The sequence below is a fragment of the Phyllostomus discolor genome, chromosome 13 (assembly GCF_004126475.2).
Source record: "Phyllostomus discolor isolate MPI-MPIP mPhyDis1 chromosome 13, mPhyDis1.pri.v3, whole genome shotgun sequence".
Lineage (NCBI taxonomy): Eukaryota > Metazoa > Chordata > Mammalia > Chiroptera > Phyllostomidae > Phyllostomus > Phyllostomus discolor.
Window position 1 is genome coordinate 23,116,260 of NC_040915.2, and position 18,640 is coordinate 23,134,899.

The 18,640-nt window shown below is 47.8% G+C and overlaps 1 protein-coding gene across 2 annotated transcripts in view; it reads left to right on the forward strand.

The window, feature by feature from the left end:
• The first annotated feature begins 2,525 nt into the window (after positions 1 to 2,525).
• GRIA1 (glutamate ionotropic receptor AMPA type subunit 1) overlaps positions 2,526 to 18,640 on the forward strand; it is a 274,494-nt gene continuing 258,379 nt past the window's right edge. The window contains exons 1-2 of one of the 2 annotated variants that reach the window (XM_028527454.2): positions 2,526 to 3,326; positions 6,338 to 6,475. In XM_028527454.2, coding sequence (XP_028383255.1) covers positions 3,245 to 3,326; positions 6,338 to 6,475 — 220 coding nt within the window. In that variant the 5' untranslated portion in view covers positions 2,526 to 3,244. The remainder of the gene's footprint in view (positions 3,327 to 6,337; positions 6,476 to 18,640) is intronic. The other variant, XM_028527456.2, reaches the window with a different exon arrangement.

The following is an 18,640-nucleotide window of genomic DNA, read 5'->3' on the forward strand; positions in this document are numbered from 1 at the left end:
AAGGAGTGGCAACACAGTGAACCAATGAAGGGTGATATCAGAATGGCATGTCGTCCTAGCCTGTAGAGCTGAGGTCGGTCTCTTCTTCCTCACACCATCCCAAGTCACAGAATCATCATACCACATACTAGCCCGTGGCTCTCCATCGCCTGCCAGGAATTCAGTGGCTTTCAAATCCTGACCCTGACCGCTCCCAGGTTTTACGTTCCCCAACCTGTCCTGTAGTCTCCGCCATATGTGGCGTCTTGTCTTCTCCTGCCTCCGGTCCTTGCCTGCGCCCTTCCCCCAGTTTGCCTCTCTTTCCTGGGCTCTCACTCTCTGGCCCCTGGCTTCCTCTTTCCTCTTTCATGGCTCAGCTCTTCTGAAGCCCGCTGGGTCCCCACAGGCAGAGTATCGGCTGCTTCCTCCCTTGCTTCCCGGTGTCGTGTTTACATCTCTATTAGAGCACGTGTCACAGTCTGCTCTGGATGACTGGGTTCATCTGTCTTCCTCCTCTACCATGCTCACCTGCCGTGAGGTGGAGGGTGCATCTGACGCCTTTCCATATTTTCCAGCACCTGATACCCTGTCGGATACAGAATTGGTTCTCCACAAACATTTGAAGACAATTCTGAAGATAAGTAGTCGAACCTAAACGTACTTAGACCTGGATGCCCAGCTTGAGGTGTATAGCCTCCATGTTTATTTAATCATTAAAAAACTATATATATTTAATAGGCCAAGGGGAGTCACCGACCATATTTGAGCAGGGCCAAAACATAGGGCTATATTCTAGGAAAATCCATCTGACCACAGGATTTATAATAACCACAGAAAATGTGTGCTTTTGACTCCCTTAAGCCCCCTCCCCCACTGTAAGCAAAACAAGCCTTGCCTGCTCTGGGTGGGTGTTGGGGTTTTGCTAATTAATTCTTGTAAAGGGCTTTGTGCTCTTTCTCTGAAAGGTGACAGAGAAGTGTGAAGCCTACAGTGACAGCCTAATTATTATTATTACCAGGCATAAAGCTCAGAGATCTTAAAAGATTCCCCAGGTACCATTCAAAATAGTAAGAGACAAAAAATGCAAGTGGAGAGATTATATTCTAAAATGGCATCCTTGCACCACAGCCTTCTCCCGTCAGCGGGGACCATACGGGTGGTCTGTCCCCGCGCCGACCCACGCTGACGTCTGCCCTCCTTCAGGACGGTTCCGCCCAGGGCTGTCTGCTGTGAGAACTAAGGGTTAGGAGTTTGGGCTGGGTAGAATCTCCTGTGTCCAAATTCCCCTTCTTCTCCTTGTTAGTAGTAGAAACTTGGGTAAATGTTAGCCCTAAGTTTCTTTAACTATAAAATGGGGATTAGATGACCTACCACAAGCCTTACTGCACAAGTAAATGATGCTTACGCATTGCTTAGCAGGGTACCTGGCACATGGCAAATAAATAAACATTAGCATTAAAAATCGCTCAAGTTAATTAATATATGTGAGAGGGTATAGGAAATTAAAAAGCATCTGACCACTATGTGCTCCTAGTTTAGGGGCTCCATCGAAGATGATCTGATAGGTTTTGCAAAGCCCTCACAGCTGCCCTGCAAGCATGTGAGATTTTGCAGCGCTGGCGAGGGACATGAGGAGTTTTGGATAAAATGGCCTAGTCAAGCGCCAAGCAAATCGGGTCTGTTCTCCCTCTTTTTAACGGAGAAAAGGTGAGCCTTTCTTTCCAGGGTAAACATCTGTCAGGTGGGAGTTCAGATCAGGACAGTGAGTGGGTCCACTGGTAATGCCCAGAACGTTCAAGTTCGTAGGTTGGACCATATGTTGGGGCTGACGGTCCAGACTCCATCTTAGTAGGTTTATGTCTTCATGATTGAATCCCTGGAGCCACACTTTTTTCATCTGTACAGTGAGGGCCCCGGCCACTTCGCAGGTGTGCAGAGACAGCGGGATAATGCTGTGCAGTTGCTTCAGAAACTATAAGGTGCTGTAACTGAGGGTGGCTGCCACTTTGCAGCCCCCACTTTTTGCAGCTGCCCGGAACACGGTTATTCCCTCTGCAGGTCATCTCCGTGGGAACCCCTGTCCAGAAGAGTCTGTGGGGTTCCGGTGTGCACCGGAATGGCCAGCACCCAGAATAACAGTGAGAATCCTGCGTCCTCTCACTAGAACCCCTGCAAAATGACTCATGTAATTGCTCTGTGTAAGTATCAGCTCGCCTGCATGGTCCACCCACACGTTCTGATGCCACAGTCTCCTGTGGAATGCGGGGAGCAGGGAAGGGGGCCCATTCTCAAGGCCTGGGAGTTAAGAAACCACCAATTCCACCTGTAAAAGCAGGCAGGGACCACCTGTCAAGGCATCTGCCAGTCATCCCAGACCCTCTGGTTTGTCTTTCTGTCATTCTTCCCATTAGGGAGGGAAATCATTTTTCTCTTTTAAAGCTCCTAGGAAGGATTTCTAGGGTCTTCCCTCAGGAATTAGTTGTAGGAATAATTGGGCCAGTGGAGTGCAGGAGATATATCCAGCACAGCCTGAGCGCTCCTAGAGAAAGTGACCTAGATCAAGTAGCGGGTGGATGGAGGACTATTGCGGGGACCCCTGCCACCTACTGACTTACAGCTGAACCCACATTCCCGGGAGCATCTGCCTGACTGGGGGCTGGGGGAGGGGGCAGAGAGCTGAGGAGGGTGGGGGAGGGCGGGTGAAGGGGGCAGTGGCATTGTCCCTTTCAGGACCAAGCTCCTTCCATCACACCCCCTCAGCCACCCTCCCACCCACCCGACAGGCACACAGGAAGGAGGATAAGGTGAGGACAGGAGGCAGGGAGTGACAGGGAGAGGAGGGCAGCTGTGGAACTCTGAGCTGGCTCGGTGGGTATGAGCACACAGCTTGCTGCCTGTGTGAGTGTGAGGGGGAGAGCGAGGGAGCGAGAGCAAGGGAGGGAGAGCGAAGCAGGCTGCGAGAGAGGAGAAGAGAGGCGAGGCGAGGAGAGGGGAGCAAGCGCTCCAGCTAGCATGAGGACGGCTTCTCTTCCCTGCTCAGTTAATCTGGCTGTCAGTTGGTGTTAACGCTGCAGTTTAAGTGCTCAGATTCCAAGGGAAGCACAAACCTCCCAGAAGGAAGGAAGGAAGCAAGCAAGCAAGCAAGCAAGCAAGGAACTGCAGGAGGAAAAGAAAAGGCACAACAGAGACAGGAATAAAGGAAAGGGGGGAAACACCAAACCTATGATTGGACCTGGGCTTCTTTTTCGCCAATGCAAACAGGAATATGCAGCACATTTTTGCCTTCTTCTGCACCGGTTTCCTAGGCGCGGTAGTAGGTGCCAATTTCCCCAACAATATCCAGATCGGTGAGTGAGAGGGGCAGCCTGGGGAGGGAGTTTCTGGGTCTGGCCAGGGTTTTTTTTGGGGGGGCGGTCTGTGTCCCCCACCCCCACTACAACGGGCTGTGCTTGGCTATTGAAAGCTGTGGTGCCCTGATGGGAGGAAGACTTGGGCCAGAGCATGGGGAAGGGGCTTCTCTTGATCGGACGGGAAGCAGAGGGGAAGTGTGCACACACGCACAAACACACACAGGTCCACACACACCACTCACACTCTAGGCATGAGCATGTGAAATGGAGGAGCCAGTGCTTTGGAGGAATAAAAATAATCAGGCTGTAGCAAGCAGAGAAATGGTGGGTGTTTAAGGAGTTAACTCCATTGCTTGGTGGTTGGTGCCGGATTTCATTTACTTACATAAATACATGTGGTGTGTGTATTTATGTGTATGATTATGTTTTAAATATGCACATGTATATTTCACTAAGAGTGGCAGTGATTTCTTTCTTAGCTGGGGGGAGGTCTCTTTAAAGAGACCCTCTAAAATGAGGAGTGAAGGAGTAAAAGGTGCTGGGTTTATTGCAGCCATTGAAATAATGCCTAAAGGCCCCCCCGCTCCAAGTCCAGGGGGCTCTCCTCCTGCTCCGGACCCTGCTAGCTGCCTGCTCTCTGCTGCCTGCCATGCTGGGCTGCTGGTCCCCACTCCTGGGACCCTGGAACTTCCCAGCCTGTCCCCTCAATTGCCCCCTCCTCTTAGATTTTCCAGGCACAGACATTGCCTACCTCTTTCACACACACAAGCACACGTATCTACACACGTTCCTCTCCCCTTTCCTCTCAGCTTTCCCCAGCCCCGGGCTCCAGCCTCTCAACTTGGAGCCAGGTTTCAACGTGCTGCACGCCTTTTTGTCCCCCATGTCCCCTTCCCGGTCGTCATGCTTCCACAAGGACCCCCACCCTCCCTGTATCGATGGGGCAGCCAGCAGACATTGCTCCTCCTAATAATAATGGATGAAAGCATAACAAAAAGGAACAATTACACCCATAACAATGCATGTCCACAAGGGCTTGGGGATCCCATGTGGCCGGCATCTCAGGGCTGTCTGTGACCCGGAATCAAGCAAGCTGCTTGGCCTGGAGGCGTCTCGGTTGGTTTGGGTTCTGTTTTCTCTGCCCTGATAGGAACCTAGCTCCATTGGGAAAAGTTCCCATCACCGGTCGCTTGCGTTTATTGTGTGAGTGTGTGCTTGTGGGGGAACGTGGTGCAGGGGGTATTTGGTCGGGCACGCACGAGCTGCAGTATCGGCCACTTTTGGCCTCTCCAGCGGGCTGGCTCTGAGGGTGGTTGGAAAAGCCATAGAGAAACTTGCTTTGTTTCCTGACACCTGTTAAGCGACATTCTGAAGTGTGCCTGTGTATACGTGTTAGTGCCTTACACGCAAAACAAAACTTCCTGCCCCCAGGGAAGCACTTCCCTGCAAGCACAGCCTGTAGCTGCCTGCCTCCCCCCACCGCCACCCCCCCTCTTCCATCCATTGCAGGGGTGGAGGTCAGGGCTGGGAAGTGTTTGGGGTGTGGTCATCTTGTGTGGGGGGCAGGGGAGGGGGGGCGGAGCAAAAGAATCCAGAAGGAGTTTTTTGTTTTTAGTCTTTAAAATGGAGGCGTATGAACATGTGTAAACCACTTGCTCCTGTGGGTAGCATTGCTTCTGCTGGCACTTAGCATTATGTTATGTTGGGAGTCTGCTGGTTGGAAATGTTTGTCTTGAGACATGCGGACTGCTTTCTCCAGGTGTGTTTGTGTACACTGCCGTGGGGATAAACGCACGGAGGTGTGCGTGATGCGTTTGCTCCTGTGTCTCTGCAGAGTTTTCATTATATTCAGCCCCAGCTTGCTTGTTCAGCTGATGTAACTGATGTTTCGTTTTTCAAATAATGGATTAAAACATTAAATTGTAGAAAAATGCTAAAAATACCACTGCCAGCAGGTAGTACTTGATTCTCCTTGTATGATCTCTAAGACTGGTTCTGAAAAGCAAACACGGTCCCATTTTTTGAGAGGCTAGAAGTGCATGCTGTCGGGACTGTGAGTCCTGGGGGATCTGGGGGAAACTTCTGTGTAAACACTCACTAGAGTGCAGCCTCTGGAAAGAGCTGACTTTAACTCACAGGAATGTATTTTAATTCATTTACATGTCCACAGAAAACGCAAGGGTAAGCCAACTACTCTTGTTTCTTGGACCTGGACCCCCAACAGACAGGTTCCCAAAAGGAACCTTTGTTGTTCCTTTTCCTAGAATAGAACGTTCACACCCTCTCGACATGCTAACCCCCAGGCCTTTGAAACCCAACGCCCTGCATGCAAATACACACCAGGGCAATCCCTTACGTAACACGTCACTCCCAGGTAGCTGGGATCACGAGTGTGAAAGAAGCAGCAGAACACTACTGGCATGAAACCAAGAGTTTTCAGAGGAAATGAATAACAAACCTGAGAGGGGACAGGATAGTTAAATTGCACGTGGGTCCTGGCAAGTCAACGGCCAGAAGTGTCAAACCTAATGGTTACGGTGCCAGAGAAGCCCCAGGGCCCAGCGTTGATAGCACTGTGCCAGGTTGATTCACAGTACTTCTGTCAGGCTCTGTGGCAGGAAACAGGTTCGATACAGGAAAAATCAGGCACAACGAGGGTTTATGTGCATGCAAGAGCTTAGGCTGCCTAGATGGTCTGCAAAAGGGAGGAGAAAGAGAAATGGCAGAAGTCTCCTGTTACCTCTGACCTGAGCAGAGTGGAGGGGTGAACCACCAAGTGTTTGGGCAGAGTGAGTGGTGCGTGAGAGGCCCTTGTCCCATGAAAGCTCACCAACAAAAGTTCAAGGCTCGGCATCCAGTTACATCTGTTTGCGCTCTCATCCCCACCACTAAAGGCCACAGCCAGTGAGTCTGACGTGGGAAGAAGCAAGGGGTCCTCCTGGGGTGGATCAGGGAGGAACTGAACCTGTCTCTAGCCCACACATCATGTTGCGTTTTCTTTCTCATAGGGGGATTATTCCCAAACCAGCAGTCACAGGAACATGCCGCTTTTAGATTCGCTTTGTCGCAACTCACAGAGCCCCCAAAGCTCCTCCCCCAGATCGATATTGTGAACATCAGCGACAGCTTTGAGATGACCTATAGATGTAAGTAACTGCTTCTATTTCTGAGATTTCTGGCTGCGATCGACCAATGAAAGGAGGGCCTGTGGGTAGGTGATGGTGTTACAAAAAATGACTTGAGTTGTGTCATTTGTCTTCATAAGAGAAAGCCCTCCAAGAAAAATGTCCAGAGGCTTTTGAGTGATTCCATCAGTTGGCATTTTAGCCCCTGCGATGCTTCATAGAATGGGTTTGCTTTTTCACTGTCGGCGAACTTGAAATGCCAGCACCGTGGGTCCTGGTGTTGACTGCATTGCCTCTGCCTCGCTGAGGTTTTTGGTTCAGCTGAAAGAGTTCTGCACGTAGGAAACTTCTGAGAGACACAGAATCAAAGATTCTGACTTGGAGAGGATGGTTGAAAATGCTTAAGCCTTTTCCTGCCCACAGGTTAAAAGGAGAAAGTGTCCCTGTAGCTTCGTAAGAAAGGGTGTGTGAGAAGTTGTGTGTCTGGTTTCCCCTTCTCGAAAAGGATCAATAAGTATTTAAAAATCAATGCCTTGATTATTTCCAAGTGCTCTGAAGTGATGGCTTGCTTAAGATACATTTCGCAGGGCCAACTTGCAGCATAAGGCAGAACAGAGGTGGTCTCAAGGAGGAGAAGGGGGAGACGAATGTCTGACATCTGAATTGAATGCATTATCGAATGTGGGCAACAAACACCATGCTGAGTTCTTCTGACAACTGGGACTGAAAAAGGAAACTGTGTGGTTGCGTGATTGCCATTTTATGACAGATGAAAGCATAAAATTAATCAGTGCAGACACATTCCCTCCGGGGACTGAGCTCATGTGGGATACCAGGGCATGAAGTGTGAGCTGCATGAGCAAGAACAATTCAAGATTCGAAACTGCATTAAATTGGCACCATAGGTTTTGGGTACCACTGCAGATTTAGTGACTTCTGCTAGGCTGTAGGTGTTAGAAGTCACCGACTATATTTCCTCCATTTCTTTCCCTTATTTCCTCAGGGTGGGCTCTCGGTGATCTGAACTAAACAGGCTTTGAAGTCTCAAAATGAGAATTCAGAATTCTCCCTATCCCTAAAACCACTTATAAGATAATGTAGGTACAAATTCCAAGAATCATAATTATACCAGATTCCATTTATTAAGGACTTACTGTGTGTCGGGAAGTACGAGTATTTTATAAACAATGATAGTGACATTCATTGCCACTTACTGAGCATCTGCTGTGGCCTGTGCATAATGCAGTAACTGCTTTTCACATGCGAACTCATTCAATCCTCCCGGGAGTCTGCAGAGCACTGCTACCTTTCAGAGATGAAGAAACTAAGGCCGCAACAGGTTATGCGACACGCCTAAGGCCACGCAGGAAGTAAATGGGGTCTTGTTCCTTCTTGGTCCACGGTAACCTGATCCATTACGTTGAGATTATTAAAGAAGCAAAGGGGAGTTTTCTGGGGCTTGTAAGGCAGTGGACTGATAAAGCACCTGAGAAGAAAACCTTACAGGGGTTCAAACTGCAGCTTTGATTTTGCACGGAAGTACCCCCTGAATAAAGGAAACGGCAATTCTGTATGTTAGTAATGCTGAGATTGAAAAACTTGTCTATTGTGTTCCTCGCTACCCAAAAAAAAAGACCTGAAGTTTAATTGTTGACTTGTAGTTCTGTGAAACCATATCCTTGGAAAGCTGGAATAATCTTGAGGAGGCATTTGGTTATCGGACAACCTCCCATTCCTTTTGATGAGGCTTAGAGGAAGGTATTTGGGTAGATCTGGGTGTGAGGATCTAAAAACCACCTGAGATTATGCATAATCTTTTGCCTTCATACGAATATGCTAATCTGTGTCCTGGGGAGAGGCTCCATAGCTGTTGTCACACTCTCAAAAGGGCCCATTACTCCAGAAGGATTACTTGTTTAGGGACCAAGAAGAATAAACAGCTGGCACTCGCCCTGCTGGGAGCTGTGTACAGCAGAGTGCAAGGGAAAGAGATGTTAACTGCAGTCCCAGCGTCGAGGTCTTGACTGACAGGACAAGATAAAAAAAGACAAAAATAGGAGGAAAGGTTCTGAGGCGAAAGGTGGTGCTCTGCACTGTTACCTTAACAACCTAAGGTTTGATCTCTAATAGAGTTCTTGGCTATTTCTTAGGGAGACTGAAATATGATACAGAAAGTATTATCCAGTGCAGTTAGTGAACTTGGAATGAATAGGTCTGGGTTCTTGAACTTGATTCCTGCCATATACCAGTGTACAGGTTCCTGTGAATTTGGTTACTCTTTAAATGTTTATTCTTTCAATCTGTGAACTAAAATGGAAATTGGAAAAACAGAGATGATAAAAGGCCCTTACTCTCAAATAGCTTACAGTCCACTAGGGGACATTGCTGAGGGGATTGTCTGAGAAGCAATAACATTATCTTGTGCTTAGACCTTTAATTTCTTCTCTTCAGTGCCAAGATCAGAGGGGGTACCAGGCAATCTGGGTGGTAATAGTGGCGCAGTACTTTCCAACCTGCCTGGAAGATCCTCTGTTAACCTCCACGCGAGGCTGGGACCCTTCTGGGGCCATGTTCACGTTACCCACTGGTCTGGGAAAACTGTGCATCTGTTCCAATTTGAATTCACTAAAAAATGTCAAAGTGAGGACAGAGGTTTTAGGGAAGATACATTAATTCATCATTTATGGGGGGAAAAAAAACAACTAAAGCATCTTACTCAGATTTAATATCAGGTGCTTTTTAAATCCAGACAAGTAGTTACTTGAAATTAACTGCCCCAGTCCTACCTCCAGAAAATAACCAAATCTTTGTATTTTCATAATTTTTGCCATCATTTGATGTTTTCTTGTGCATTTTGCTATTCATTATCCCTCCAGCAGAGGGTGGAGGAGGGAAGGGAGAAGTGTAACAGGAGCTATTCCTGTTGGACTGTCAGCAACAGGGGGTTGCAAAGGAAGAGTGGGCTACAGGGTAGGGAGTGCAGAAGACAGGGAAGAGGGGGATTGCCCATCCCACTGGCCAAGATGAGAGTTTTGCGTTTTCTCTGCATTCAGACTTCTTGCTCTCCTTGTCTGCCACCATGAAGGGAGAAAGTCATGGAATCGGCAACCCCAGTACCTTGGGGTCTCCTCTGAGCACTCTCCCACGCCCGCAGGGGCAGGCACTGGGGCGGCTGTCCACAGAGACGGTAGCTGCTGACATTCAGCTTATCTGGGTGCCTTTATGGTGAGTATAAATAAAGGCACAGATGGACCACTAATTGGGCTTTCTATCAGCAGTCTGAGGAGCCTGGATGCAATTTAATTCCTACCATTTCATTCATTTACCCATCCATTCATTCAGCAAATACACACTAAATGTCTACTTCGTGCCAGGTGTTAGGAATATAATGGCCAACAAAGACACCCCTTGTGGGGGGTTACATCTTAGCGCACAGGCCCTCCAACTTCAGTGCACCTAATATTCACCCAGGGAGCTTGTTTAATGCAAGATTCAGGGGCGAACTCCAGACTTTCTAAATCAGAATATTCCAGAACAGGCCCTAAGGGAATTCTGCCATTGTCAGTGTGAGCATCACACTTTGAGAAGGAAACTCTTTAATATAAAAAGTCTTCCATTCCCTTAGCAAGCATTTCCGAGCCTTTAACCAAGCACAGGCCTGGTGGTAAGCACTAGAAATGCAGGTAAAAGGGAGACATGCTCCCTGCCCCAGAGAACCTTATTCCTTGTAAGGCTGACCGTCCTGTAAACAGAAAATTAAAATTTAATGTTGTGTGTGTTACAGCGGCAATTTGTAAGTTGGCCTCTCAGAGGGTGGTGGTTGAACCGAGTTTCAGTGATAAGTAGAAGCTTTCCAGGAGGACAAGGTGAGGGGCTGGAGAGCGATGAGGTCAGCGTGTTCCGTGCAGAGGGAACGGCATGTGCAAAGGGAAAGAAGACAAGAAGACACTTCACCTGTTTCCCCTGCTCCAACCTCCTGGGGCAGGCACTTCCTGCCAGGACCCTCACTTGCCATTTATAGGTTACTGCAGAAGGAGTCAGCCAATGGTCATTCACAGGCCAGAAATCAGGAAATTTCATGTCAAAATTGGGATACCTTAGCTCTCTTTGAAATTTCAAAAGATCCAGCAACACAAGGCCCGGGGGCCCCTGTGGCCCCTGGCTGGCTAAGGTGGAGCGGGGAGCATCTCATCGAGATGGCTTCCTTCTAAACCGGCCCACTTCTCTCACGCTCTCTCCCTGGCTGGCTCCAGAAAGCATTGATTTCCTCAGCCCCAGTTGAGTTGTCCAGCAGTGTTGCCTGCATTGTGTGTTTATAGGTCAATTCTACCATCGGAATATAAATCACTGTCCGGAAAGACCATGTAAACTGCTGTCTGGTGTTGCTGAGAACACGCGTCAGGAGGCTATTCCCCCAACACAAAGGAACAGCTGTCTCTGAGAGCACGGGGATCACGCAGCATAAAGATGCCGAGAGCCCACGGGCGATCGGGGGAGGGGCGGCATGCCTAGTTACGGTGGGCCCCCTTCTGTTGTGGACCTGCTTGGGAAACCCACGGGCATTCTAACAAGACTTTAGGCACTGACAACAGACAAATGTCCTCTCAGTTTTTGCCTGAGCTGCCTCCTCATTTCAGAGTTGTACGCTAACAGCCCACAGACTTATTTTGCTTGATCTGCATGGTGTTTTTCAAAATGTGGCATAAAAATCTAGATTTCTGGTCTCTCTGAAGAAAATGGAGGACATCAGGCAATCCTGGACCCACATTCCTGCTCAGCTTCTACTGCCTGGAGCTGAGGCTCGCTGCCCTCTTTGAGTGTAAGGCATAGACTCAAGTTTACCGAAGTCCTCACCATTCCCTATTGTGCTTACAGTGGCCGGTGTAAAAGGATGACACTGCTTGCCCAGGCCTGTGAGCCAGCCCATGTGCTTACACCTGATGCACATCCTTCAGCATCTGTCATTTCATTATTTCATTCTAACAGTATCTCTGTAACGAGTAGTTGACACAAAAGGTGTGTAAAACTTTTGCTGTCAAAAAACTAGTCTGTATATAGCAATAAAAAGCATGAAGGGCTGGTGGGGGGTAAGCAAGGACCATTTTGATGACCAACTCTGTAGCAGCTGCTTCAACATATGTTGTCTTATTTAAGTTTTACAACACAATTCAATGGTTATTGACCCCATTTCCAAGATGGTGCCCCTGAGACAGAGAGAGACTGTCTTCTGCCTGTTACCCAATGAAGAAGAGCCTAAGCTAGTATTGGGAGCCAGCTTAGGGGTCTCCTAAATTCAATGACCTTCACCTTTTCAAGATACATGGCTATGTGGACACACAAAAAATAGTGCAATGGCAGGAAGGGGCCCCACACAGATGTGTCACAGTCAAGTTTGTGATTCAGGGTTAAGAGCTACAACTTCTGAGGCAGAAGCTCCATGGCTGTGGACAAGGGGGGCTTCTTGGGGGCGGTGGGACCAGGGCAGGCATGGGGGGCGGGGAAGGTTTCAGCCGTACACTGAGAGGAAGGCGTGTTGAGTGGGTGAACCCACAATATTTCTTATTCCCTCCCCTCAGCCACTGCAGCACGTCTTTGTTTTGGGAAAACAGAGTTCAGTTCGTCTCCCACACGGACACCAAGTTCTCAGGGGTCTGTCTGCATGTCTCTGGTTCAGGTTACAGTCCTATCTCGGCTCCTCCATTTCCACCTGTGCCCCCACCTCGAGATGTGCGGGCTGCACCAGGCCTCTGGTTGACTCTTGGTTCTTATTATAATATTGATGAGCATAGGCTTTTTGCGTGCAGAAAAGTATGTGTGAATGTTGCATCCTCTAACTAGCTGGAGGGCTTCTGCTGAGATGGGAGAGATTACTGTTCTCCTCTCAGATGCTCAAGATAAAGCGCGAGACCTTTGGGAAACTGTTAAGATTCATACACTTGTTCCTTCACTCAAAGCACTTTCCTTATTGCCCTCTCTGGAGCATGTGCACCGTCACCGCCCGTCCCATACCCTCTCAGACAGCACGCGCTGATTACAGAATGCACTCCCACTGACTCTCGATGTAGCTTTAAATTCCCTCTTACCATAGCATTCCGGGCAGCTACTACAAATTGCAAATCAGTTCAAGTTGAAGTAAGAGATAAAATCAATTTACCTTTATAAGGCATTACACTAGGAACTGCAGAAAATAAAATGTATTAGGCATTGATTCTCCCCTTAAGGGGTTCAGGTTCTTACAGAGGAATAGGTGCACACACACGCACACACACACAGATACTACAGTTTCTCTCTCTCTCTGTCTCACACACACACATACAACACACACACACACATCCAGAGGAAGGAAGAAAAACTTCCAGAGGGTGGAATCTGACCAGGTTTCATGAAACGAGAACATATGAATTGAATTTAGAAAGGCAGGTAAGATACAGACTGGAAACTAGAATACACACAGAGACATACAGATATATACAAACAGACACACAGACACCCTAGATGGATGTGGTGAGAAGTGTTTTGGATAGGGATTTGAAGACATGGGCTCATTCAACTGCTGAACTCTCTTCTTAAAAGTATTCATGCGTTACACTGGAGAAGCATGTCTCCACTACCACCCGATACTTATTTATAAAATGAAACTCATATGATCTCCAAGAATCCTTCTAGCGCTATATTTTCGTGATGAGGGTGCCTGGGAAACTCTAGGGATAAACAATTAAGATAAGATGATCTTGTACCAGCCTTTGGTTAGAGGGAGGATCACCAAACAGAATGAGAATTTAAGGAAAGCTCTGAACCCCCACCCCCCACCGAGTGGCTAGTTTTGTAAATGCAGGGGTATTAACGCTACCATGGGCCTCGGGTGCATTCTCGAAGCATTCACCAAACATTTATGGAGTGCTCGGTAGTGTGAACAAAAACAGAAAACAGCCCTGTGCTCCTGGAGCTTACTAGCTCGTGAGGGATGCCATTAGTCAAGTAATTACACAAATGAGTATATCATTATAGGTTGTGATAAAGGTGGAAAAGAAAGGGCCATGATCCAATGAAAGCACATTACAAAGGAACAAGCTCTGGGCAGAGGAATGAGTAGGTGTTTGAGCTGAGAACTGAAGGCTTTTGGTGATGTGATGCTGAGAACTGGAGGAGTATTCTAGAAGCTTCCTGGGCAGAGGCCTGGTGGTGGGAAAAATACATGAGGGGGGTGTGGGGCTGGAGAGGGTGGCATGGGCCAGGCCTGGTGGGCCCTCTCAGGCATCTGATCCTCAGACCGAGAGCTGTGACCAACCCACTGGAGGGCTTCACGCAGAGCATGCGTGTTCGGGTTTCTGCTTTCGCACCAGGAATCAGATGATTCAGAGCACTCTGACACTCTCACGTTCCCTGGAGACATTTTGCTAATGGAGCAATGGCCTTTGCTCTTTTACTCCTGTTGCGAGTTTGAGATGGAGTCTGGCAATAGGCAGAGCGATGGGGAGGACACTGGGGGCAAGGGGAAGCTGATGACCGGCTGTGGGGGTGAGCTGTTGTATGCGGCTCCGTGATGTGCCTGGGGGTGCTCATGGAGGCTGGAGCGCATGGAGGTTGGAGCTCCTGAGATTGAAGGCTGATCCAGCCCCAGGCCTAGAAATCTGGTGAGCATGTATTTGGAGGCAGGGAATCACCAAGATCCCCCACCTCGTTAACCACAGAGAAAGAAGGACACACTACACTGAGCCTTGGTCTCTAGTCAAACCAGACAACTCAATGGTCCTAAAATTCCCACTGCTGCTTCCTCCACTTTGACCTACAAACTGCTCCTCCCATAGTCCCCTGTTGAAATTCTGTCCTCTGGGCAGTCCTAGCTCTTATGACACTCCTCCATTGTGCCCTCCTTGCTTTTCCACGTTCACACCCTCCTCTGCCACCTCGGCCCTTTGTACCTTCCCCCTAGCAGCTGTCCCACATAGTCCTGGACTCTCCCTACCTGGACCCTTATCTCACCTGCCCAGCTGGACTGAGCAACTCGGGGCAGCGGCTTCAGTTTCTCTAGCGTCTCACCTCAGTCTCCACCACAGCGTGCAGAGGTGCTAGCTGAATGACTAAGTCAATGAATGAGAGAACGAACGCATAGCTGTATATTACGTAGCATCGGCATCAGTGATGAGAATAAGCCCGAAGCACTGCTGTTTATGGGGCAGGGGCTCGACGTCGCGCGCTCCGACAGTTCCGGCAGGCTGCAGTGCAGATTCCGGGGGAAGGCTGCTACAGCCGGGTTCCTGGAGAGTGATGGGGCGACAACTAGTTGTAAGTCAAACCAAGAGCTCATTCCAGCTCCTTGTGGACTACTGTCAGTAAGGGCCCTGGATAAGAAATAAGGCTCCAGTTCCTGACTAAAGGATTTCTGGTTCACGGCCTGGCTGGGCCATTGGCTGACTTGCCTGGCTGTGCCAGTCATTTCTCCTCTTCAGAAACTGTATTTCTTTCCAATGAAAGTAACATTTATATCAATGACATGTGGTTATTATGAGAAGGAGGAAATGACAGTTAATTTCAAACCAACTTTCCACTCACTACAATGCCATGAGGTAGGTGGGTCCTCTCAGTCTCCTGTTTACACAGATGAGGGAAACGGAGCTCTCAGGGGGAGCGGGGTGGTGGTGCGTGTTCCTGGTCCCATCTCCGGACACCTGCGGGTCGGGAGGGCTTCCTCCCTTCCGCCGACTGCTGTGTCTGCCTGCCCCCTCGTGGGCCTTGCAGTCTCCCTCCCGAGGAGGCAGCCCTCCGCCCCCTCCGGGGTGGTGCTCACTGCTGTCGCCGCACAGCCCTGTGCACTGTCAAGTGGCCTGGCTGCTCTGCCCCGGCTGCCGTCAAGGTGTGCGGGGGCCCTGAGTTACTGGAAACCTTCCCACCCCCTGCTGCTCTTGTAACCCAGGTGTGTCGCAACTTGCTGTCCAGAGAGCGTGAGGAAGCCCAAGGTCGTGGGAGCTCCAGATCTCAGAGGGTGTGGGCGGAATCAGGGTTAATGAGGCAGCTGGAGGCTAATGAAATTGACACCCGATGGTTAAGCTTGTCTCTGCGTGTGCATTCTGCACACTCACTAGGATGGAAATAAACTTTCTGAGGATAATTTTTATTTTGTGTATAAAAGTGATAAGGGGACAAGAGAAAGCTGTGGAGACATGACATCAAACAATAACATTTGTGTAATTTATCTTTGTACTAAAGATAAACTTCCCATCTTTTTTCTGAAGATAACAACTTAGAAATTAAGAATAGATTAATATTACTGTCTTAAAAGATGATTTTTTACTTAGTATAACACGTTACTTTAAATATTACACACTCATTTTAATGGCTTCCTAAAAGCCTAATGCACATATGTACCCTAATTTAATCTGTCTCCTTTCATTGAATATTTAGTTTACTTCCAAAATTTTTCTTAAAAACAATTATATGATCATCCCAATAACACTTAATTATTTGTATCTATTATTCTGACTTTAAGAGCATTATAGCCCAGTAGGATAATTTCCAATGAGATTAAATAGAATAATTAGTGTATACAGAAATTGAAATAATTTGTTCAATGTCAGCTTTGACATTGACTTGTTATATGACCTTGAGAAATCTTGCTGTCCGGTTGAGTGTCTAGATGAATAATATGGGTGATAATATCAGATTCTTAGGAGTATTAGAACAGGCAAATGCCATTACTAATATGAAAGAGCTTTGAAAAATCAGAAGTGCTAGGCAAATGCAAGGTAATATAATTAACTAGACTTCTTATCTATTAACATGAATGCACCATAAGTACAATGTGACTAATTAATCTTTAGTGTTTTCCTATGAGGGTGGCCATTATCTAGGAATGAATCAGGGGAAAATTGTAATCTTAAAGAGGCTAGGTTTACCCTGGGTCCAAATATGCAGCAACACTAAATCTGAAAGCATTTCTGTTCACCTGTGATTCAGTGCATGGGACTGGACTAAATATGTGGGCTAGACAATGTCTTTGGCTTAAGAAATCATTGTTTATAGGACAAGGGGCTGTGAGCCTTCAGAACTCGTGGTGGCAAGTGACAGAAACCCAACTAACTGGAGAGTTTTTACTTCAGGTGCAGCTGGATTCAGGCGCTTGAATGGTAGCAAGACTGAGAGACACCCTCTGGACTTCTAGGCTCAGCTTTCCTCTGACTTGGTTTTACTCCCAGGCATGTATGTGTCACATGTCAGATCTCACATGTCAGACTGCAACACAGCCAGCCTCCACTTGCCCACCCCAAAGTCCCATCCATTCCACTCGAGTCCTGGGCCTGATGTCACTGAATAGAACTCAGGACATATGCTCATTTCTGAACAGGACACAATGACCAGGATAATGTCATCTTTCAGTCGTTCTAGGCTTAGTCACAGAACCATTCTTAGAGCTTGGAGTGGTGAGAGGACCAGCTGGGTTGTTGGTTGCCATCCCCCACCAGAACTAGACCCACAGAGCATGGGTGAAGAGCAGTTCTCCCAAGGAAATCAGGATGCCATTACCCATAAAAAAAGGAGATCAAATGTAAAGTAGGTAAAAAAAAAATCACCAAAAAACCTACATACATCCTCCCATGGCACATCCCTTCAGAAGGGAAAATTCAGAGAGGCTGCAGCTAGACTGAGGGTCGACACGCTAGGAGCATACATGGCATTCTGGTGGTAAGGGAAGATCAGAGGCCAGTGCAGGCAAGAGGCTGGAAATCCAGGCTGACTGATGAGCTAGTCAAAGCTGTGACGGGTTTTTGATCATCTCTGCCCAGCCAGGAGCAAGCCTGTGTTCCTGGACCAGTCTGAGGCAGCGCTGTCCACACACACGGTGTGGCTGGAAGTCTGTCCCTTCCAGCCGCTCTTTGACAGAGAGCTGAGGCTGTTCAGGCTAAAACATCTGGTTATTCTCAGGAACCTATTCTCTCTCCCAGTGACCAACATATTTCCCACTCTAGCCAGACACTCAAGCTATTGTGCACAAACTCTTCAACAGGCCCAGTGGGAATCTTGGCTTTGAGTCTGCAAATCCCACACCACCAGATGGTAGGTTCTTCTAATTGGTCCCATCCCTTCTAGTTGTATGTGCAGGAATGAAGCCTTCCCTGTGCCTGCAATAGGGGGTGGGAGGACGTAGAGCAAGTCAAGAGCGATTGAAGGAGGCTGTAACCTCTGTTAAAAAGGCAGAGAACCTGAGTTAGTTTCCATCCAAAGAGGGCAGAATGGGGTGGTTTTTCACACTAAGTCACAGAACGCAGTGGGCTGAAATTCCAGAACTGATACTGATGAGACAGAGAACAGTAATGACTAGAAAGTGGTTTAGCCGGAAAAGTCAACTGATCTAGGGAGGGCAGTCATTCATTCGATCATTGATATTTATGGAGTATTGTGGTAGTTTCTTATTTGGTAATTATTTATCTCTTTCCCAAACTTCTTGAGAAGATTATATGTCTCCCTGCTCCATTAATGTTATGTTTGGTCATGTGACTTGCTTTGGCAAGTGGAATATTATTAAGCATGTTTCAAGCAGAGACCATGAGAAGAACATGCCCCAGAGAGCCTGATGGTCCTGGAAGAAAGAGACATACAAAAAACAGAGGTGCCACAGTCAACCAGACTAAAGTCTGAAACAGACATGTCCCAGCCGACCTGCAGACCTGTGCACGTGATAGTAAAGACTCATTGTTGTGTACCACTGAATCTGGGGATGGTTTGTTAAGCAGCAACACCTGACCATTAATTAACTGTTGTATGTTCCAAACTTTGCTAAGCACTGAGGAAACACTGAGGCAGGACAGATATGGTCCTGGTCTCCATGGAGCATATATTTGATAGGGAACTAAGCAATAAATATGTTTACAAGTAAAAAAATAGTGATTATTACTACGGTCATAAAAAATACGATGTGGTGACAAATCACTATGGTAGAAGAGAATACTGACTTTAAGTGATCAAGGAAGGTCTCTCTTAGAGGTGGCTTTTGAGCTCAAGCATGAAAGTTGGAAAGGAGTCAGCAATAAAATTTCCACATGGGCAAGTCAGACTGAGGACCTTGTTCTAGTCAGGGGAGAATGAGGGACCCTAAAAAAATTTCCTTGCAAATCACTCGGTTGTCTGAAGGCAGATGCTGGCTTCTCTCCGTCATGTTGCTTATGTAAGTCAAGGACTGACAAAGACGCA